The sequence below is a fragment of the Centrocercus urophasianus genome, unplaced genomic scaffold (assembly GCF_019232065.1).
Source record: "Centrocercus urophasianus isolate 14NV4802_14NV808 unplaced genomic scaffold, USGS_Curo_1.0 seq_14, whole genome shotgun sequence".
Classification (NCBI taxonomy): Eukaryota; Metazoa; Chordata; class Aves; order Galliformes; family Phasianidae; genus Centrocercus; species Centrocercus urophasianus.
In genome coordinates, this window is record NW_024884586.1 from 22,556,204 (window position 1) to 22,580,432 (window position 24,229).

At 40.1% G+C, this 24,229-nt stretch overlaps 1 protein-coding gene across 15 annotated transcripts in view; it reads right to left on the reverse strand.

Moving 5' to 3' along the window:
- Window positions 1-24,229, reverse strand: part of GPHN (gephyrin) — a 308,827-nt gene that overhangs the window by 244,418 nt on the left and 40,180 nt on the right. For 5 of the 15 annotated variants that reach the window (XM_042814430.1, XM_042814427.1, XM_042814429.1 and 2 more), the window contains exon 1: window positions 20,658-20,776. The exons of 8 other annotated variants lie outside the window; for them this stretch is intronic. In XM_042814430.1, the coding sequence (XP_042670364.1) occupies window positions 20,658-20,721 (64 nt within the window). In that variant the 5' untranslated portion in view covers window positions 20,722-20,776. Of the gene's footprint in view, window positions 1-20,657; window positions 20,777-24,229 lie in introns of those variants that run through there. 2 more of the 15 variants (XM_042814439.1, XM_042814437.1) reach the window with 1 other exon arrangement.

A 24,229-nucleotide genomic window follows, 5' to 3' on the forward strand; every position in this document is an offset into this window, starting at 1 on the left:
AAAAAAAGCATTTGTTAGCATTTAACTTAAACTGAATGAAAAACTCCACCTTTCAGGTGTACTACAAAAGCTTCCAGGCTGGGCAATACCACAGTTTTCTGAATGTTAAAATATTTTCCTTTAAACATTAGCAAAAACAAGAGCTCCTGCTCTAACAGCATTGAAATACTTCATAAACATTTGTGATAATTTCTCTTTGTATGGTTTCTGAAGGTATGGTAGCATCTAAATAATGCATTTTCACATACACTTGAAATTCAAACCCTTTAGTCCTTCACAAAGCACCCAGCTGCATTTGAATTACTTAGAAGACTAAGGCTCCACAAGACAACAGCAAGTGGCACACCCAGGTGTGTACAGTATACATTCACTGAAAAGTTGCTGGGAAATGTGTGACAGCACTGTAGAGCAGTGTGTCACAATGTCATAACCTGCAGCACCAGCATCCACCCAGGGCTTGGGACTAAGAATCTAGAGCTGCTCCTATAGATTCATACTAAAGATTGAACAAGTACCATAGAGGCAAGGAACGTGGGTTTCACCCCCTGGTACTCTGTGGGGATTCAAACACACTTTAACAAACTAAAAGGCTGAACACAGACAAGCCTCTTATGTCAGTTAGGTAATTACACAGCTGGGAAACAAAATGTTAGGGCATCTTCCACTTCTACTGTTGCATTTACTGGAACAACTATGATATCCCCAGGTGATTATTTGCAGAACTGGATCAATGAAATATTTTCTGCTCTCGACAGCATCCCAAAAAGTAAACTCGTCTCAACACGTCTAAAACGAATACTCAACTCCCCCTGCTTCCAACATCAACACAGTATAAAGTTAGCTCCTCAATTTCAGAAGACCTTTTCTTTCAACAACTTACACTTTAGGATCACATACTATTTTTCCCTACATCCAAAATACATCCAAAAATCTTCACTCCAACCTTAGAACACACATGAAATTCATTGGTTAACCTACTGCTTAACCTGCTATGGTTCATTAACTGAGAGTTGTTTGATTATTCATTTGGAAATCGCTATATACTTTTGAATGCCACATTAAGAGAAGCCTACTAACAGTAATTCGTATCTTCAGCTTCTCACCTCAAACTCTTAATCCCTGGAATACTGCAGCCAGAAGAAAAACTTAAAATTTAAGAGGAAAACAAAAGTCTATCAAGAATTACAGAATGATTTGTGTGGCAGGAACCTTTGGAAATGATCTAGTTCAGTACCCTGCTCAAGCAATGGTATAAGGGATAATAATAGCAGGTTGGCAAAGTCTTTGGCTACAACAAATGAGAACGAGACCAAATGCAGCAGCCACAGATACAGAAATGAAGGAACAGAGCTGCTTACATTTGGAAGGCCTCAGGTAGGCAGGAATCTCCAACTGCCAACTCCTAAATGAGGTCCGAGAAGGGATGGATCCTGGCTCCACACCTTCTGGTTATTGCATGCACCTGAGCTGCCCTGGGTTGGCCCTGCCTTCCCACCAGGTGCTCAGTCACTGTTTCAGGCCATGACTCAGCATTTCCACTACATGCAGGGACACCTGTAGTAGGATATCCAGGACCTATCCTAACAAAACACTACCTGATGTTCAAAGGGAAACTCCTTCCCCAAAAGGCAATGAGACCAAGAGCAAAGCTGTGCACGTGTAACAATTCTAAGACACGCAAACCCAGGAACTGAAAGTGAGAAGGCTTAGTAAGAAACAATACCCAAGCATGGAAAAATCTTACAGTAGCATTCAACTTCTAACAAACAGGAAATCTCAAGTGAAATAAAATTTTTGTAGGTATTGTAAGAGTACTCTCAACCACTACATCTTGTCAGTGCTTTTTGTTTTGTTTGTTTGTTTAAATAACTGTAGGCCTTGGACGCAGAGGCTACCATAGATTGAATACTTACATAACATCTAACAGAGCTCAACTTGATTGTGATATCTTGTGATCTACATTACATTACAATAGTTCTAATTATGAGTGATCCAGGTAAAACAAGAATCCAACATAAATCAATACACAAGATTTTGGAATTTTGTCCTCGCAGACTTGAAAAAGCATATTTTAGCATAAAACCTGTCTTGCATATAAGTTTCAAGACTTATTTTTTACCTAGGAACTTACAAAGTGGAGAAGAGAGAAAAGAAATGTGCAAAACATATAAATCAAAGGTAATCTGCACTGGGAGAAAGAGCTTCACATAGATTTATACAGCAAGCAGTTCTACCAGTCATAATTCAATACCTGAAATTACATTTAGTATAGAATAAATCACACAACAGTGATAATCCATGCAGTACTGTGAGCTTTAAGCATGTTTAAAAGAAAGACTGAAATGGGAACACAGTAGAAGTGTTTTCTTCAATCACATTCACTTAACATCATTAAAAAACCTAGCTTGTATTTTAAGATGCATCGTCAATGCACTGTCATAGACATTAGATAGCTGTGTAACAGCCCAGAGAAACATTACCAATGTATTACATTAACTTTAAATTGAACTAACACAGTTAAAATGCTCACTTTAGTTTCTTCCTATGAAGAAAACTCCATGAAATTATGGAAGCTGAATTTCCATTTCTGATGCCATTGAAGCAAAAGAAAAGAAGATAAATCTCAAAAGACTTCTAAACATCTATAAAAACTAAGAGGTGTAAGAAGTAAAATTAACATTATTGACAAATTGTTGGAAAACAATTAATGAACAGTGTAAACCAACAGCAGATGTAGTGTTTTCTCAACCTACATTTTGCATACCGGAGTCCATGGTAAAATCACAGAGTAGGACATTGCTTCATTGCATAAAAGGCGTCTACTTCTAATGAGAGGGATCAAGCAGATAAATTAGTGAAACAAGCTATAAAATTTCTTACAGATGCTTTTTGTCTGAAGGCTCCACACAAAGATGAACTAGACTATTCTGCCATCTGACTAATAGGTAAGTAACAAATGGAGCAGGAAAAAAAAAAAGAATAGCTGGCTTGGTACATGAGATGAGAGCAATAGATACTGTTTACATATACTTCAGCAAAGCTTTGGACACATATCCCATAAAATCATCACAGAGTAGCAGATGAAGGATGGAAGACCATGCAGAGAGGTGGATCAAAAACTGGATGAGTGGCTGGGCACAAAAGTAACCAGTGATCAATGGCCCCAAGCCAACTTGGAGGCCAGCAACAAGAGGGGTGAACTGGGACTACTCAGCCTGGAGAAAGGTAGGCTCAGGGAGATGTTACCAATGAGCACAAATATCCAAAGTGATGATACAAAGAAAATGGAGCTAGTCTCTTTGCAAGCAATGACCAGTGTCAGTACACAAACAGAAACACAGAAGGATCCCTCTGAATATCAGTTATCACTTTCTTATTGTGAGAGTAACCGAGCACTGGCACAGGTTGCCCAGAGAAGCTGTGGAATCTCCTTCCTTGGAGGCACTTAAAAGCTGCCTGGACACGGGCCTAGTCACTCAGCTCTGGGTGTCCATGCTTGAGCACAGACTGGTCCAGCTGGCCTCTGGAGGTGTCTGCCAATCACAGACATTCAGTGATTCGGTGACTGGGCTGTGTATCAGCAGTGCCATTTGCACACAGCAGAGGCCTGGAAGGGAACAGAATATGTACACTAAGAAGTAGTAGAAAGCATCTAACAAGAAGTCAGCACAGTAGTAAGAGAGCTATTAAAAGGTTGGAAATGTCAGTTCTGTTATCTAAGAAATCAAAGAGGACAAAAAAAGAGTTTTAAAGAATTTCTTGCTGACAACTGCAGACTGATGCTAAGGCTTTGCTGCAGTCATGAAAGAGACTAACAGAAGATGTCATTAAAATGACAGGTTAGGCAAGGCTACATAGGTATACATATTCCCAGGTAGCTGAAAAGACACACAAAAGAGCACAAAAAAATTTCAGACAACTCAAGTGAAATACTATCAAAACACTTTTGTAGAGCTGTGCAAAATCCGATATGAAGACAATGTACTACAAGCACAGATATAAGATATAAGGAGCTCTGTACCTTCAGACTTTATACCTTATGCCATAGCTCACTGTACAGATAATTTTGTTTTCTTCAGTCTCAACATGGATTAGGAAGCTGCATCCAATATCATACATCTGCCTTACCAAAAGACAAGTATTTAGATCAACCCCTGTTCTTACATGAGGGTTCAAATTATTTATGGGCAGAGCCTCTCTTCCAAATCCTAAATCAGAGTGGAAAAATATACACTTCTGCCTGCACACATGGATGTGTTCACATGCACTCAAAACACACAACAAAACAGAGGAAGTGCAGGCCCATGGGTTCTAATAAAACAACCAGAAACATTTCTCTCCCATCCAGGGGCACTTTGGGACATCAAAGAAAATAGATTTGACATATTTTGAGAAGCCAGGACTTTCCTGTGTGAGACGCTGTACAACTTGAATTGACTGTGTCTACTCAAGTAGGGTAGCCCAGTAAAGGCTGCACCCACAGAGACTTATTTTGTTTTGCAAATAGCTTCTCTACATTATTTAGTTTACTGGAAATTAGTTTAATTTAGACAGAGTCAATCAATTAAACACAAAAAATGTGTGTGCAAAAAGGAAACATGGATGAATCTTTCCAATTTCCATTTTAAGAAATACAATTGAGATCTCTGCAAAACATAACTTGCTGCCCCAACACCAGACTGAAGCAGCAATTAATGGGACAGGGCTCAGGGCCTATCAGCTGCGAGCAAGATCAGCTTAACCATTACACAAAACATCACAGATGTTGTTGTGGGAGTGGGATGACAGAAGAAAACCAAAATACAAATCACTATTTTTCTTGCTGCAAAAATAATCATTTACGCAACAGTATTTATTTACTGTAAGGATTCCTCTTTTCTCAATATACTTTTAACGCTGTAGGAAAGGAAAAAGCAGAAAACTGTCTTTTTTTCAGAAAGAACTTCTGAAAAAGAGTAGTCTGAGAACCATAGATCCTTTTCAGATACATTTGGTTGAATAGTGTGAAGCATTTGCTAGCACAAGTATGTACTTATTTGAAAAAAATCAGAATCAGAAGAAATGTATGTCAATGTTACGCCACTGTTACAACTACACTCAGAGCAAAGACAGAACCCATATATGCTACTTAACAGTATATGCTAACTATATGTATATGTTAACTAAACAGTAAATGTTACTAAACAGTAAACTAAACACTAAACAGTATATGTTAACTAAAGCTTCCTGGATACTGCCGCTTAAAGAGGCTTATTAAGACCACTGCTTAAATCCAAAATAAAGAAGCCATAATAAAAAAAAAGTCTTTAAATTATATAATAAAAGCCTTTAAATTATGTCAACACTGCTCCTATACTGGGTGTGGTTGGGATGGTGTTAACTTTGCTCATACAGCTGGCAGGACACCGTGTTTTGGATCTGTGACTAAAACAGCCCTGGTAATGCACCTGTGTTTTAGCTATTGCTGAGTGCTTGCACAACATCAAGGCTTTTTTTTTTTTTTTGCTTTGCTTTTCCCCCAATGTCACTCTAGCAATACTGGGAGTAGGCAAGATGTTGGCTGTGGGAGGCACTGACAGAACAGCTGACCTAAGTGATCTCCTATACTGTACGATGTGGTGCTCAGCAACTAAAGCTCATGGAAAAGAGAAAGAAGGGAAGGAGGCTTGTGGTTATGGTGTTTGTCTCACTATGCATGACCAGGAAGCTTTCCAGGAAGAAGCTAAAGATAGCCTACCAAAGGAAAGTAGTGAAAGATTTCTGTAACTTTGCTCATATGCACAGTTTTGCTTCATTTATTAAGCCGCCTTTTATAGGAACCCTTAAGTTCTCTCACTTTCGTCCTGATTCCATGACCCACCCCACCTGGAGAGAATGAGTGAGTGAGAGGGTGTGGGCTTAGCTGCCCCAAGATGTCAACCCACAACCATCACCTTTCACTGATTTGTTTCGGTTGCATTGTAACTGTTACATTCTTTGAAATGCATTAAAGCATACAGGCATCAGATACATCCTCCTGGACAACAGACAACTTGTAAATCATCTGACTGCGAAATGAAAGAAACATAGGAAAAATGAAAATAAAGTCTCTAAAAATCCAACATTAACACCACGGTCAAAACGGTAACGCCTATATTTGGAAAACACATTATTCTCACAACTGTACTAAGAAAGAAAGATGGCAGAAAGAAGTATTTCATCCAAGCTAAATCATTCACGAATGCAAGAGATACTTGTAATCTGCCAGGGGCTGGGCTGGTTGTGCAGGGAGCGTAATTAGTGTTACTGACCCAGTAATGAAATTTTAAGACTCCAAGAGATATCGAGTAAAAGCAGGTCCCAGCAAAAATCTCCAAAGAAATAAGCATTTGACATTTAGTGGGAAGTCTGCAAAAAAATTTGATCTGGTTGCATCCAAGAGGTTGACATTTTGAGTTAGCACAAAAATCTAGGTAAGGTATATGGTGTATTTGAAAAACCAAACTCTGTATCAAGTTCCATACAGATAATGGTTAAAATAATGAAAACAATGTTTTTGTTTTTAAAACACTTAAAAAGATTTCATCACTCATTTTCACATGGTAGGCAACAAAAGATACTACTGTCAATCTGAAGGGAAGTACACCTTTGACAATTCACAACGAACAAAACTTACACAAGAACAAAAATAAAAGTATTTAAAAGTAGGTTCAAAATAAAAATAGCAGATAAGAGCTGAAAAAGACATTTCCAGTGTTTAACCAGCACCATTCAAACTGAATGCAGATGAAAAGTGAGACATGGAAGAAGAGGAGAGCAAAAGAATCTACTGGCCTTACTTCTTCATCTTCTATTGTTTTTAAAGGAAGAACTAGATTTATTACTGAATGTTTTTTTCTCTTGTCAGTATTAAGAAGATAGTGTGCTCAAGCATTTTGCTTAAAGCTGAGGACTTGCAGGGAGAGAGAGGTCCTGCTGAAAATCCTGCAAATACTTTTATAAGCCATAAACAAATAAGGAAACCTCACTAAATCAATCAATCAATAAAACCCACACAAATAATTCTGTAATTCAAGTTAACAAAGAAATTCTGGAGTACTGTGTCCAGCCCTGGGGACCCCTACACAAGAAAGACACAGTGTTATTGTAATGGGTCCAGAGGACAGCCATGAAGACGATCAGAGAGCTGGAGCACCTTTCCTATGAAGAAAGGTTGAGGAAGCTGGGCTTGTTTAACTTGGAAAAAAGAAAGCTCTGGGGAGACTTTACTGTAATCTTTCACTACTTTAAGGGAGCTTATAAACAGGAGGAATACTGACATTTTACATAGTCTGATGGTGATAGGATAAGGGAGAAAGGTTTAAAACTAACAGAGAAGGTTTAGATTAGGTATTAGGAAGAAATTCTTTACTCAGAGAGTGGTGAGGCACTGGCACAGGCTGCCCATAGAAACTGTGGACACCCCATCCCTGCGAATGTCCAAGCACAGGTTGGATGGGACCCTGGACAGCCTGATCTGGTGAGTGGCAACCCTGTCCACAGCAGGGAAGTTGGAATTGGATGGTGTAAAGGTCCCTTTCAACTCGAGCCATTCTACAATTCTATGACTTGTTCTCCTGAATGAACACATCAATATAGTAGGAATTGATCCACAAATCAATTAAGTATCACCAGAAGTAGCACAATCACTTGAAAAACAGGATGCTAATCATTTAATATACAAGGAAAAGAAGCCTGTCAGAAACAAACAGTAAATGCTTCTGTGAGCATGACTATATAAATGGAAGGCAACTTAATTTTTGGGCCACTGTACATATGCTCAGGCCACTGATTCTGAAATTGCAATCAATAGACAATGAGTGCAAAAGGCTTTGAGATGTGACTTTATCCATTCAGTCTTCTTAAAAGTGAAAGTCCCGATCTTTCCAACTTCAGCTTGACAAAAGCACAAAAGCACGTCACAGCATTAAAATAAGTTTTGAAGGTGCAGCAACAGTTCATTCCCTAAGCACATGGGGTGCTAGTGCCTTGGTCGAAGAAATAATCCCACCTTATTCCTACTGCCAGGAACTTGTGCACAAGCATTTATCCACAGTAAGTTAAGAGAAACTGACTAAAAACTAGCTTGGAAAATCATTTGTGTGTGGATCACTTGACAGCTTTGTGCACTATATAGAAGAACAAATTTGCTGGTATAAGAAATGGAACACATACAGAATTACTCCTCCAGGTGGGATTAATTTCATGGCAACAAAAACAGAGTATGAGACAAATTTCTTATGAAGAATTCCTAAAAGATTCCATACTTGTCAACTTTGCATGGGGCTTGGTGAAGGATTTTTAAAGAGTCTCTTTAAAATTGGGATGACACGCTTTGGTATAATCATTTATTTCTCTATCTTTTTTAATGAAGACAATTTTCTTGCCTTCCTTAATGTGTTGTGTTAAACTTTTGTAGTGAATGGGGATACTTCAAGACACTTCTGGAGTCACAATCATTAAGCATACAAATCTTTTTCCTGTTTAACTAATCTGCACACTGATAACAGCCTTTACACCCCATCTACAAACCTCTAGTCTCTACATTCTTTTCTAGAAGCTATACTTCATAACACCTAGCTTTTATATAGCCTTGCCAAAACAGCCTCCTTCATACTTGCTTTTTCTCCCATTTTCCATAAAATTCTATTTTATAATTCACTTTTAAATTGCTCTTCTAGAAGGAGTTGCTTTCAATGTCAGAACCGCTTTTTCGTTGACAACAGAATTTCGGCATTTTCTGCTATTTTAAATCACAGTTCCTCTTGATCTCCACTATGAACACATTTTAATACTGAAGACGCTCCTTATGTTGCAACTTGTAAAATACAGTTTAGCTAGCTAGCTTTATCTCCAAGCACTACATTTGGATGCCAAAAACAATCTATACATAATCAGTAGCCATGGAAACCATGGGCATATACACAATATTGGACATGTACAGACCAGGAGGCATCTCACTTTAAAAGAAATAAGGCGGAAGTAAATGCAGAGTCTCCTGATGATAATTATGTCACTTCACCCCCAAACCCTCCCCTTCTGAAGGTAACATCAAGAATCCCCAAGCCTGACTTATCCAACTAGCACTGACTGGTCGTTCCAGTTACCTCCATCATGAGTTCATTTAAGAGAAAGGCAATGACTCTGTTCAGGTCAGCAAGAAGGTATGCAGGACAAATGTGAAGTTAGAAAATGATCCTGCATACAGATGTTTCCAATAGTTGATGTACATACAGGCTTCCAAGAAAAACAAAGTGGCACATCTACAGCCATCCTGTACACATCATATTAACATCCTCAAAATTAGCATACTAGCTGATTTATCTGATAAAGATATCCTTAGAAAAACTATTTTGAGCGTAAATAAGCTGACAGATTGAATAGTGTCAAAGAAGTCTGTTGAGCAGAAGGCAAATGAAAACTGCTTGAAATTGATAATTTGACATATTTCATACTATGTATATTATTTTTTATATGGGTATGCATACATAAATAATGTGAGCATAGTTTCAAATGAGTTCTCTTTGTCAGCCATACTGTAGCCAATATAATAATTTGCAAAAAAAAAAAAAAAAACCATATGTTTTAAGTTTTTACTATTAAAATTTAGCACATTAATAAAAACCCAGTCTTTCAACTCCTCTTTAGATACATACTATAATATTTGCCTTTTCCCAGGTTTAGCACTGAAGAAGCCTAATGTTCAGATTTCCTAGTTACCCAAACGTCCTGAGGTTACTAAATGCTTAGCTCTTCATTTTCATATTCACCTTGTTACTACACAGACAAAACGAAAGTTTATGTACAAAGTAGGAAAATATCTTCAGTTATCCTCTGCTGAAAAAAATTTACTGTAATGGACAAATCCTTCCCTGCATGCTATTAAGTGAAGGCAGCCTCTTTGTCAGCCAGGGTAAGCTGACAAATATTACTGAGGGTACCTGGCTTGACAAAGCATCACTTGCACAAAAGGAGAAAACACTTAGAAAAATGAGTGTCTAATCCCTCCTCTGCAAAATAAAAAATAAAAAATAAAAAAAAACCAGCTTTCCACAGGCTTAGCCAGTTTGCCTGGCTCTGCACAAAGTGCGAAACAGCAGGATAGAACCAGTGTGCAACAGTGACAGGGTCACATAACTGCAAAGCAGGGCAGCAAAAAGCCACAGCACACTTTTCCACAACAGGCAGCAGTCAGATTACAGCACGTATCTCTATAGAAGTAAATAAAGTAAATACATAGGTGGGGGAGTACTACAGAAAGAACACAGTCTGAAACACTTGGCAGTAGAGGCAAACCCAGGCAAAGCTCTGTCAGGGTCAAAGGAGGTGAGCAGCTACCGATGCCTGCCAGCTCCAGCAGGAGAAAAGTCTCCCTGAATAGCACAGCTTGAGATGTAGGGAATGCAGGAAGAGAAAATTCCTGACCAAGTGTTGCACATATTTTTCTGACAGATAAATCGGCTAGGCACAGGCAGGGCCTGTTCAAACTAAGTATTAGTGTAAACAAGCTTCTTCTGTCATTACTTCATTTTATAGCTTTTATTTAAAAAACTGCAATCATGTTGTTCATTTTGGACTTCTGAAACACTTTTACTTAATACTGACCATCCTCAATTGCCAATGTTGGTTCACACTGTAGAGAAGAATGAAAGCACAGATCTCAGAACTCCTTTTGGACAAAGCAAAACAAGATGTACTCCAAGAGTGCACCTGGTGCACTGCAACTGTTGCTTATCTGAGCTGGTGTGAAGCTAACCACCACAAACCATCACGCAGACATGGAGTCCCAGTACTAAGTGTGCTGTTCTACAAATCTGCTTTTCTTAGACTGCTCTAGTTTCAAACATAGACTTTGCTAAAATCGACTGAAACAGACCACAAAAGTTACCTTAATGAGTTACAGCAAAATGTCTTACATACAAAGAGCATCAAACCAAAGAAGAAAACTCTGTATTTATGATTGCAGAATTGAAAGAGCATCTAGTTATCCAAACATAAAGCATTTCTGTATCTTCTGCGCTGTTTTTTTCTTTTTGGTGTTTTTTTGTTTGTTTGTTTGTTTGTTTAGCTGAAATGGCTTCTAGTTGTAACATTGACATTTAGGAATTTCAGTTTAAATTTATGCTTCAAATGAATTGCATTTTACATTTTGCTACTGCGCCAAATGGCTCTAGGCTGATGTTTTCACATTATCTTCAACATAAGACGTATTCAAGAGTTTCTTCTAATTGTGAGATACTTTCTAGATGCTAGTTTACCAGTTAAAGTGTTTTGGGTTCTTTTTGTTTACATATTGTTCTAATGTGCAGTTGAAATAACTTTCTATAGCCTAAAATATAGGTAGAATGTTTTTAGCGGGTGTTTTTCCAGTGCAGAACAAAGGAACTAGGGATAATCTGACTATTACGACTTGCTAAAATTATTGAGGAGCATTTCTGGTAAGAAATGCTGGAAATTATTATTATTTCAAATCCAAAATCTTCCTTATGATTTGATGGGTCATCACAGCATCTTACACACAACAATAATGAAATATAAGACAGGCTTTCAAGGAATTAAGGGATTTTTCTAATATTAACGACAATCCATGTGTCCCAGTTTAACGCTATACAGAAATTTGCCTCAGATGCCTTTTCCAGAAAGATGTTCTGTTCATCAAAGCGCTCAAAAAAAGTCTACTGGAACCCTTTTCTGACAAAACAATGGTGAAATGACAACAAGTATTTTCACTAATTCCCTTTCATCAACTACTAAGCCAAAGAGAAAAGTCAAGTACTGAAACCACTGTGCATAAACTAGAGCCATCTCCTTTGGAATAAAGAAATACGAAGAGGCAGGTAAGCATCCTTGAAGCTTAACGAACAAAGAGATTCTTCAGTAGTTGCTTTTTTAGGCAGTTGCTTATAATGTGAAATTTAGTTTCCATTTTGATTTTTAATGTTTAAAAAAAGAAGAGAAAGCCTGTGTCTTACTCTGATTACAACATCCTACACACTGGAGATGTCAGTAATCATTTGAACTCTTACCACGCTGGAATTTTAGTGGCATGTACAAATCACAAGACTTCATAGCTTACCTCCCTACTGTGGAACAGAGTGTGTTCCTAAAAACAGACATATCACAGAATCTAATGCTGTTCTGACATTAAATAATTGAATATTATACATCTTACTAACATGACTGTTCCCAACTTCTTGAATTTCTGACCCTTATCTTCCTCCAAGCAACTACACTGTCAGGTAGTCACATGTACTTCAAAAAGTTTTAAGGTCTCTCTCATAAATCTCAACAGCCTCCTAAATCTTTCCGTTTATTCTCCTTTTCTTCATTCTGCTAAACAAATGCCAGAACAAATGTCTGCACAACCAAAATGGTTTGAAATCCCTCACAGTGGAAGGAAAGAAAATCCCTCTTCTCAGTCCGCTCAATCAAATGGATCATCAAAAGCCTACCATCAGGTATATTTTACAGTTAACTGGAACTATTTTCACGTAAATTAAGCAAGAGCTAGTAACTAGTGAGTTACACCTCATTCATCTATTACATCCATCTACCAAAGCAAAGGAACATCATCTGAAAAACTGAATCCTTTAAGGATATCATGATGATGGTATGAAAAAGAATCTAGAGGTTACAGAAATATTCTAACCCAAATTTACGTACCATTTGCAATAGTAATAGCAATACAGAAGTTTTACCCAGAGGGAGTTGCAGACCAGCATCTGCGAAGACAATTTTCCAGCATCTCTGTAGTTCTCTCAAGTATTATATGAGAACCACTTTGTCCGTGACTCCCTTCTAAAGATGTTTCAAAACATTCCTCCTCAGTATATTTAATTTAAAGCTCATTTTTCCAAGGAAGCTGATATTGAGGATCTTTGATTTGCTTTAGATTTATTTCAAGTGTTCCCTGATGTATTTTGACAATTGAAAGAAAGAAAAAAAGGAAAATGAAACTTATAAATATATGTGTATGTATATATATATATACATACATATATATAATGTTCATGTATATATATATATATGTATGTGTATGTATATATATATATATATATATAAATATATATATATATATATAATGTTCATTCCTTCTGCTTTTCCTGGAAGCAACAGGCATTTTTGTTGCCAGATACGTAATCCTGCCACTTTCTCTTGACTATTCTCTGACATACACATTCTGACAGGAAGCGTGTAGTTACCTTTGGCTTCTCACCCACCTAGCCTGCTGTGTCACTACACTACAGCGTATGAAAGAACCATGCTAGTGGGAACCTATCTAATTTGAACTCCTGGAATTTTTCTTCTTCCAGCAGCATATAACGCCACCCACACTTTCGCAAGAGACTCATGAATAAAAGGATACATACCCTTCTGACACCAGCATCTTCTCTTCTACAGCCTGCCCCGTCATCAAAACCCCAGGAAAACTGCATCAGGAAGGAATAAGAGGTAGCCAAAAAGAAATGTATCGGTCTTCCAAATTCATAACTATTGCCACACTCAGGTGTCTCAAGGTCTTCCCAAGAACTGCTGGATGAAGGCTTTACTAACTTGTGACATTTCATTTCAGATCTTGCTGTCAACCTTTTTCTAAACACCCTATCCCAAGGCATGAACAGCATATTGCTGAGGGAAAAAGGGAGTGGTGTTTTTTTTAACTGCAATCTCTGCCTACAGCATCATTTGCAATGATCCTAGGAACCTTTCCCTTCTGAGTCAGACCTGCAGAATACTTGACAGCAATTCATTTTAAACCCTAAAGAACACATATTGCTCTTCATCCGTACAGCTTCTCACCAAGTGATTCTAAGCAGCAGCTCACCTCCTAGTAAATACCTTGCATCATTCAGGTAGAATACAGTGCATTTCCAAGTCCTCAAAAACAGCACCACACAGATACATTCCTCAGCAACCACTAAGGTACAACAACAGTCACCAAGAAAATCCCTCTCCCTATCAACAGCGTATGCAAAGAGCTAATTGCAATTTAGCCATTATACTTCCTTGGTCAACCATAGCCACAGGTAGTAACTACAATGATTTTACTAAAGATTCTGTTAGTTAAGTCTTAGTTAAGTAAATGGGCATTTTTTAGAATCCAGAACACCTGAAAAGTGGGACAAGTTGCACGACTTCAAGGTTTCAACACAAATTTCTATCCCCTATGTTTCAAATACAAATTAAACTAAAACTAAAAATTAATAATGACACACAAAAAAACCACTACCATCACCAGAAGCCACACCATACGCTTTGATTTCTGCTTCCCAATTTTAAGTTCCAAAAGCCACATGTAAGTCAGAAGAAATCCAACAAAATCAATACAAGAAAAAAGTACCAAGTAAAATTATTACACATAAAATTTAAATTCCCTTCAATATACAGTGCGAAAAAAGAAAACTAAGTATTTCATAACCACACAGTAGGCACTCAAAAGCCCAAAATACATTATCACTCAGTGCCTGTACACATTGTTTCTTTGCACAACTACATAACAAATAATATAATTTAATAAGAAAATTAAAGTATGTTTGAGAACATACCTCTGTAGTAGCAGTCTTGTGCAGTATTTGCTGCATTATTATATCCATCTACTAATATAATTTGTATGTGAAGTATATAATGAAGCATCATATTAAATACGAAATTTTTAACAATTACTGTTCTAAGTAACAGACTCGCATATGGAACTAAATTAGCACTGGGTCAGTTGTTTCAGATCTTGGCATACATCAAAAACACTTTACTGCTCAAAAATAGATTTTGTAATACACAGCCTATTCACTAAATCACTGGAGCCAGCCACTGGAAGTTTTGCTATTTATCTTATAGTACCAGAAACAGAAAATGCATTGCATTCCTTTCAAAAGGCCATTACTATCAATCATCCACTTTGCCATAGTAGGACAGAGTCCTGATTTGCAAGATTTTACAAATTGTACACAGAACATTATTCATTAGGGTTTATGCTAATTTTTTTTTTTCCAACTGACTTGCAAGTCAGGCATAAAGTAAGTTTAATTAAATTAGTATATAAGCAAAACAAATAAAGAAAACACATCATATATATATTTCTTACTTGTAGATTGAGGTTTTCTAAGGTAGCTACCTAATAAACATTTTTCCCAAGCACTTTTTATGCAATTACTTGCACTCTGTAAACTCTAACTTACTATTCCCAATTGTTTTTGTGATTTAAACAAACAAAAACATTACATAAAAACATACCACATACAGAAGTCCTTCCTTATCATCTCCCATGTAATCATTACCCTCTGGTTGTAAAAAAAAAAAACACCAGCTTTCTCAGGCATTCTGCTCGCTTTTCAGTAAGAATTCTGTCATAAGCAAGACCAGCATAAGAGCATTTGAATATAAAAGTAAGGAGTTGCATACTAAATCTACACATAGGAACACAATGCAATTTTTTTGGTTTTATTTAACCTACTCTTCAAGACCTTCTAAATTCTGAGCTACAATCTGTTCTAATTTTTGTTAGCATGTCCTCCAGATGCACAGTATCCATCTCAGATGGAAGATAAGAAATACCATCCCTGCCCAAATGAAAAACAAAAAATTACAACCCTGTCAAGAAAGCCATTTCAAGTATCTGAACAAGGAAAAACAATTCTCCCATTTATTTAAAATGAACTTTCATACTTTGAATGAAAGCAAAGTGAAAATTTTAATTTTCACTTCACAATCACACTTCACAACAAACATCTTTGCCTTTACAGTATTATAAATTTCAAGACAGACATTTTCAGATTTAAGCACTGTTCTCTTTCTGAGGTCATCTGAGGCAATGTTAGGAAGGTTACTGGTGAAATTCTACTCTGCTATAAAAGAACCTTTAAACAAACCCTACTCTTACTTCAAAAAAGCAAACAAAAAGATGCAACTAAATCAAAACTAAGGGGAGAAAATTAGTATCTATGTATCAGGATTCTGTACGCCACACATTCTAAAGCATACACTGACAATCATACGTTCCATTATCACTCTATTAATAAGAATGGGAAAGCCATCCCATCTTTACTGGAAAAGAGAACAAATGCAATGCAAGTAGATGTCATGAATAAACTCCGTACAGTCATATACGATCTACAGGCATGGAATATGGGATAAGATGAGAGCCTTTCAACTATGTATCTGGATATAAACTCAAATCAAGAAACACTGATGACGTGACTTCTCACTCCTGCTCTGCAAGAACGCACAAACATCCAAACTAATGGTCATCACTTACATATGAAGGTATTAATTAAAACATCAGCATGTAAGAGAGAAATAATCTCATGCCTCACATATCTTTAACTTCAGAGTCTCCAATTCCTTCAGTTCAAAAGGAAACTATCACAGTAAGCAAATTAAACAGTGAGTAAAAGCCTCTTATCACTGAGATTCCATTCACTGTTTTTTTTTCATGCTTATATATTTATACTTATATATTTTAAAACTATTTTAAAAGAAAAAAAAAAAATCCAGAACTTACTTCCTCTTTAAAAAGTAAAAGTCATATTCAACACTGTGAAATTATGAAAAGGAAACTAGACATTTGTATGGATCACAATCAACAAACATAGATGGTTTTCTCACAGCCGAAAAAAAAAAAAATCAGAAAGAAATGCTTTTATGAAGACTTTCAGCTACAAACAGAAGAGTTACCATGGATAAAGTAGTTACTACAGATAAAGTTAAACCTTGCGCTCAGGAAAGAGTGAAACTGATGTCGGTCAGTCTTGAAACGTTCTATTAACGGAGGAAGTACAGCTTTTCTGTATCTCCATAGCTCATTTGGAGAGCTAAGTTTTGGGAAGAGCGCTGGGGTTCCTCACAAACACCAATTTGAATCTGTGTTTTGAAGACGAGTGCCCACCAAGATGTAGCTTTGAAAGGAAGGCAGATTACAGACAAAAAACAAAAACAAAAAAGACCCTTGCATTTAGACAAAGAGATCTGACATTAAGTCCTAACAAACCAATCTTTACCCTCCCACCTAAACCTCTGGGAGAAAGTTTGCCATAAGCTCTAAGGCACATCCAAAATGTGAACAGCATCACCACTAAGAAGTGATCTCACAACTTGCATGCTAATGATGTGGAGTATTTAAGTCATGACAATTTACCTCATAATGCTGAAGACTGGCAAATTACTTTTTAGTTGAAAAATCAACAGTGTATAGTTCTAAAACAGTGTTCAACAGACACTGACAATCTAAAAGATATTGCTACCCATTTTTCTCGAAGATAATTTTTTACAATTTTTTAATGTTTTTTTGTTTGGATTTTGTTGAGTTTTTATTCTGGCTGTTGTTTTATTTGTTTGGGTTTGGTTTTTTTCTGTACACTACTGAACTTCAGATACATTCAATTTCTTTGTTTGGAAGGGGTTCCCAGGTAAGCAAAGCTCTGACATTTTCAGAAGCACATTTGCTCCAAAGTAATAAATTCAGACATCATGTGTATCTGCTGTGCTATTTCAACAAACTACATGTTCTCATACACTTGAAGATGCTAAGGTAACCTTTCACATTACAGTATAAACAGGTAAACCAAGGCCTAAATTTCTGCATTCAGCAGCCTTTGCCTGCTTTGTTGTATAGCCCCATGGCCACAGCTGACACAGAATTGTAGCGTTTGGAAGGAATTTCTGGAGAGCAGGTAGTGCAACCCCCTGCTAAAGAAGGTTCCCTACAGCAGGCTGGACAGGAAAGCATCCAGGCAGGTTCTGAGTATCTCCAGAGAAGGAGACTCTACAGCTCTCTGGACAGCCTGTTCCAGTGCACTGTCACTCTCGAAGTAAAAATGTTCTTTCCCACGTACAGATGGAACTTCTGTGCTACAGTTTGTGCCCACTGCCCTTTGTTCTGTTACTGGGCATCACCAAAAAAAGCCTGGCCCCATCCACTCGACTCCCTCCCTTTAGATATTTATAAGCAGTGATACAATCCCCTCTCACTCTTTTCCATACTGAAAAATTCCAGAGCTCTCAGCCTCATCCTCCACCATGAAGACAAGGGAGATGCTCCAGGCCTCTCATCATCTTTGTGGCCCACTGCTGAACACTCTTTAGAAATTCCCTGTGTTTCTTCAACTGGGAGCCTAGAACTGTACACAGCACTTCAGATGTAGCCTCACAAGGGCACAGTAGAGGGAAAGAATCACCACTCTCGACCTGCAGGCCACACTCTTCTTAATGTGCCCCTGGATACCATCGGCCTTCTTGGACACAAGGGCACACTACTGTCAGTCAAATCATTTTAGTCTTAGTGGAAGAATAAGTACCTGAAGAAGAAATCGTAAGTGCTGCACTTCACTAAAACCCCTTACACGTTAACTATTTAGAAAAAAAGTCTCATGAAGGTAGAAAGCTGTACATCATCACCTTGTCAACATACCAAGGATGGTAAAATTATCCCAAAAAAGAAGATGGGTCTGAGATTTTCTTTTTTATTTTCCAAAACAAGCAAAAAGCAATTAAAAAAAAAGCAAAGACAGAAAATACTGAATACAACAAAATCTAATCTACAAAACAAACATCCGCTTTGTATTAACAATATACTCTAGAGTCACGTGCTTCAATCTTGACCTCAAGAAAGGCTAGCAACCAAATATTTGTTTTATATCCTTGTTTAAAAAACAAACATAGACTCCAAATCAATTCAAAGCAGTTCAAATTTCATCCAAATACAACTGTGAAGTGCAATAATGGTACTTGCTAAAGTAAGCATTCCATGTCTGATAGGAACATCAATGATTATGATGATAAATCCACATCATAAATATTAACTAACCAAACATATGGCTGTGATCCTAACCAGAAAAGCTAAATCATGTTAACTATCTAATTCTAATCACTGTACTTTTCTAAGCAATTAAATTAAAAAAATAGTGTTTGTACTGAGTCTACCTATTCTTACACTTACTCTTTTATTCCTCAGACAAGAAGCAATTATCAGTTCATTTTTATGAGAAAAAAAGTCAAAAATGGACTCCACAGTTGTTTCCACAACTGGAAACAGCAAAAACTAGGTGGTCCATGCCCCCAAAGTACAAATGTTTTCTTTCTGAAAGGAAATTCCAGAGAGGAAAACAAGTCTGAACAAATATATGACATTCATTAACACATTTATATAAAGTTTGGTTTCATGTCTATAAACATACACTGGTTAGCAAAAAGAGTCTATAAAAAAGTGCTATAAACCAAAGTGTCCCCATTATAACAGGAAAACAATTTGCAAAATTTTTCAACATGCAATTCAAAGCAATGGCATTAGGGGGAAAAGGGCTAAAAATGTTCTGTTGTCTCCTGATTTCCCTTTGAAAACAAGACAAAACAAAATCAGATCACGCACTCTTCACAACAGAATTTTACATTATGGCACACGGGTACAAGAGTTTAACAGCATTCAAACTGGATTTGTAGTACAAATGGTAGGGTATTCTGGGAACGTTTACAGGTAAGAATTGTTTAAAGTCACCAATCAACACAGAATAATAACCCAAGGCAAGTAGCATGAAGCTGTACAAGTACGCAAAGAGCGTTTTGCTGGCAGACACCTCATGGTAGCTTTAACTTCGATAATATCGGGTAACAGCACGCCTGCCCTCGCCTTCAGCACAGGAGCCGCGGACTCCCCCCGCATCCCGCCACGGGCCGCCTTCAGCACCGTGCTGCGGACAGCGCCCGCTGCTCGCCATCTCGCGGCCGGGCTCCAGGAGGGCCCGTTTCGGCACGCGACGGACGCACAACTTCCAGAGCAACTCCCCGCTCCTTCTCCAGGGACCGCGGCCCCTTCCTCCCAGCAGCTACAGACTGCTACGCGTGCTCGCACCGCCGCTGTCGGCCCAGGCTCTCCATCCAAGCTCCAAGCCCGACGCGCGAAAGGCTCGCTCGCATCTCTCCTCTCTCTTCCCCACGACCGCCGCTCGCATACTCGCACGGCCAGGGGCTGCTCCCGGCCACGCCGCTCCGCCACCGCCCGCCGCTCTCCGCGTAGCGCCAGGATAACCGCAACCCCGTGGAGGCCGAGGAGCCCCGCAGCCTGCGACACGCGCACCGCCTCGAAAGCCTAGGTCGCGAGGGGACCAGCCACGAGCCGGCGGCGGCGCCCCGCCGGCCCTCCTTCCCCTCCCGCGTCCGCCCCAGGCCGCCAGGAAGGGCCATCCGGAGGCGTGGGGCGAGCCGCGCTTCCAAGCCCCCCGGGGCAGGCTGCCGGGCCGCTTCCGCCCCGCCGCCGCCAGGCCCGGCTCCCGCCCGCCCGTTCTTTTCGCCGTCCGCAGGCCGCCCTCCCCAACGTCTTCGCCCTCCCGGCCCCGCCGCAGCCGCCGGAGGGGGAGAGCCCCGGGCCCCGCGACGGGCGCCCACCCCCGCGCCGCCTCCCCTCCAAGCGGGGTGCCCCGGGCCGACCCACAGCTGCGGCGCCAACGCCGCCCGCTCTCGCACACCCGGAGCCGCCCCCGCTCCCTGCTCCCCGCTCCCCGCTCCGGGCCCGGCCCGAGGCCTCAGCTCCCTGCGCGGTGGCGGCGCCGCAGGAGGCGGCCGGGGGGGGGGAGCACCCGGGAACCCGACGGCGCGGACCGACCCGCGGAAGCCCCCCGACCCGCGACGCGGGCCCCGTCGGCGGCCGTTACCTGTGAGCACCCCGACGCGGATCTGGTGATCGTGGTTCGTTAGAATCATCCCCTCCGACGCCATGTTGCCCGGCGCAGCCACCGCACTGACAGCAGCGGGAGGGGGGGGAGGAGGGGCGCGAGCTCGAGAGCGGCGCGAGCGCAAAGGGGGAGGGGCGGGGGCGAGTGGGGCGGGGCCAAGGCGAGAAGGGGCGGGGCGAGTGCCGGCCGCGCGGAGCCGTTACGAGCACGAGAGGCAGCGGCTGAAGAGCGCAAGAACAGCGTGCCACGGGCGGCGCTAATCGAGTGCCGAAAGCGCCCGGCCCGGCGCCGCGCCGTTGGCCGCCGCGGCCGGAGGGAAAACGCCGGGCCGGTCATGGGGGTGCTGGGCACGCGGCTGACCCCTCGGTCCCGGCCGGCAGTGCCGGGTCCCCTCGGCAGGCGGCGCCACTCGGCGCTCGGAACGCCGGGGCCGGTGCCAGCCGTGCGCGGGTAGCCCCGTGGTGGGCTGCAAACTTGTGCGCGCCGAGAGCGGCTCTTCCGCCCTCTGCACGTCCCGGGCCGGCCCCCGGTTTGCTATAACGCCGTGTCACTCGGCACAGTCTCCGATACTAGGTGCACTGTTTTCTCCGCATTTGAACTCGCAGCCGAGTCGCTCTTGAGCCGCAGAACCCGAAATCACTTTTGTCTTCTCATTACACAGGTTTAACAGCTTGATTTTTGAGCTCTCCGATACTGAGAAAAGATAACAGGGTTTGCCTTTGCTCTAGGCGAAATACAGCAGAGCAGAAAGTTCCGACGCAACTTTGTATGCCCCTGGTCACTGCGAGGCGGCTCAGCGCTCTCCCATGGCCCCTCTCATCTCTCTCCTCAGTTCTTCCCCTCTGCTCCAAGAACTTCCATCACACCCCCTGTGGATAAAGTCATGCCGTGCTTTCAGCATGCTTGGTTTCTGCAAGCACACCTTCGCTTTGCACAGATACGTAGTCAGATGTCTTCCACAGTTAACAATAATGTTATACAGCCGATTACCCACAATCAAAGTTCAAACCCTCTGACTCCGGCTGAGTTTTATATTTTTGTATGTTGTTGGTGTGATTTCAGTACTACCTCTCTAGTAGCAGACTGGGGGTTATCCTCCTTTTGGTTCTGTACTAATGAGCAATTACTGACAGCATTTGTAATTTACACAGCTGTTAACAAATGTTTTCAGAAATTTCCTCTTTAGCATATCATTTTCTTGGGTGGAATTCTAGTGGAGAAATGAAGGCCTGAAGAAATACCCTGTGTCTCAGGGAAAGCCATGCTAGTAGCACTTTCACGGGATGGTGCATCGGCATATGATAACACTATTTTCATACTGGCACAGCAATTGCAGTGTGCAGCCACAGAGACTGAGAATTCAGGCTCCTGAGATCTCTGGTTATGCAATGGTATAATACAACATATGTGGGTGGGTGTAAGCCTGAACCCAAAACAGCATGGTTTCTGAAGATACTGCATTGCTGGTGCTCGTACTTCTGTTCCCTCGTGGGTTTGGTCGCTATGTGTTGAATATTCCACTGTAGACAAAGCAAAAACATTTTTTTCTCTAATATATCTGAAATTATCTGAAGTACAAGCAGGAAGCGTGACACTTCATAGCTTCCCGCAGAGGATTTCACACCCAACACTAAAGGCAGTAGTGCTTACTCAGACAGCTCAGTTTCCCTTTGTAACTGATTGATATGCTGCTCTTGTGGAGTAAGGAGGGGCAGAATTAAGATTTCTCTGGCAACATTAGTGTTAGCACTTCCTGTGGGATTTGTGTGGGATTTCTTTGTATGGAAACATAGTAGAGGATTGTGTTAGTGTGATGAAATAGTGTAAGCTTACAATGTTTTAAAAGACTAAGCCAAGAAGAGGCAGAAATCAATACAAGGGGATTTTAATGTTGGGATATGAAAGTAAATTAGACTTAATATAAAGGCAGATCCATAGTAGCTCAAGAGAAGATTGTAAAAGGGTGGTTGTCTGCCATCAAGTTTTCATCAGAATGGCAAACAAGTTTGTGTGAGAAAGTCTTTTTGCTACAGGCAGACATTCTGGGAAATGTTTCTGGCAGTCCATACCAGAGTTCATGTTGACTGTCTAGAGAAAAGCAACTTTTTGTCATCAAAGTCAATATGCAGCTGGGAGTTGTATTTTGCCCTGGTCATGCCAGCATAAATTATGGCTCATTTTGCTAACCATTCAGGAAATGTTTTACATTGCTGTGTCTGTCAGTTGTTAATTATCAATATCTGTCCATTAATAAAGGATTGCCCTTTAATCAAGCTATCTATTTCAGCCATGTTTGTTCCATGTCTACTAGCTGACACAGTAGGCTTTCTTATCAACCATAAATACTAGCTGTAGCATATTTCATTGACTCATTTGGGTGAAACAATTTGGATGTACAAGACAAACTTTATGTTTAGAATCTTGATGAAGAAAAAACAGACCAGTGTGATTAAAGGAAGATGCCATTTTGTTCTTTTGATCACAATGTGAGAAAGGATGTTTTACCAACTCACTGATAGTTATCAGAACAGGACAGTCAATAGTTAGTTAGAATAGCTGTTAATATTTCTAACATTTTATTGTCAGACCAAGTGGTTCTATGGTTTCAGGTTTTGTTGTGTTTGGTTTGGGGTTGATGTTGTTTTCATGGTGGCTCCATAAATTTATTTTCTTAACTCTTATTATTTTTATTTAGATTTTACTAGTTGTATCAGCAGTGGGACACAGCTATTTGATTGTATGGCATTGGTATAGATCCAGCTGAAGTCATGAAGTATTGGCTTAATGAATCATTATTGGAATTCAGAACAATTTATTTCTATGCCACTGGTGCAAATCCAAGTAAGGTCAAGAGACTAGCTGGCTCAGTGGTTCAGTAATAGGAAACAGACTTCCACCTCCAACTTACTGATGCCATTCCATAAAGTGTCAGGAAAATAAGACTTAAATAACAAAGCTTTTTCATTGTGGCCACTGGTTTAAAGTCAGTCTGTTAACCATGATTGCTTTCCAATCTGTTTTTAACAGTCTGTATTGATCTATAAATTATTTTAAAGGGTAGAATAAGCATGTATTCTGCATAGCTGCTGCTACAGAACAATATTCATCACTGTAAAAAAAAGAAGGCACAAGAGACAATCTCTCCAAACAACTCTTCCTTTAGGAAAGCATCTGGGAGAAACAACGGAACACACCACATTTTAGTTATAAGACCAGCAAATTATGTAAGTGTCCTCATGGACCATGCCGCCTTGTCCATGTGCCATCCTTGCCACACCATCCTTGCCAGAAGCCTTGTGAGGAATTTACGGGTTTACACCTCCAGTCAGGAGCCGGAACCCAGCTTCAGAAACTGTCCTAACCATTAATGAGAGGGAAAGAGTGTGGTTTGCTTAGAGTAAAACCTCATTATTCCTTGCATTGTACCCAATTTGCAAAGCCAGATTTGTCTTTTAAGAAAAGACTCCCCACATCTACCTGAAAGATTACAGAATGAGAGAAGCTCTTTACTTCTCCACTTGGTAACAAACTACATCACAACATATCTCATT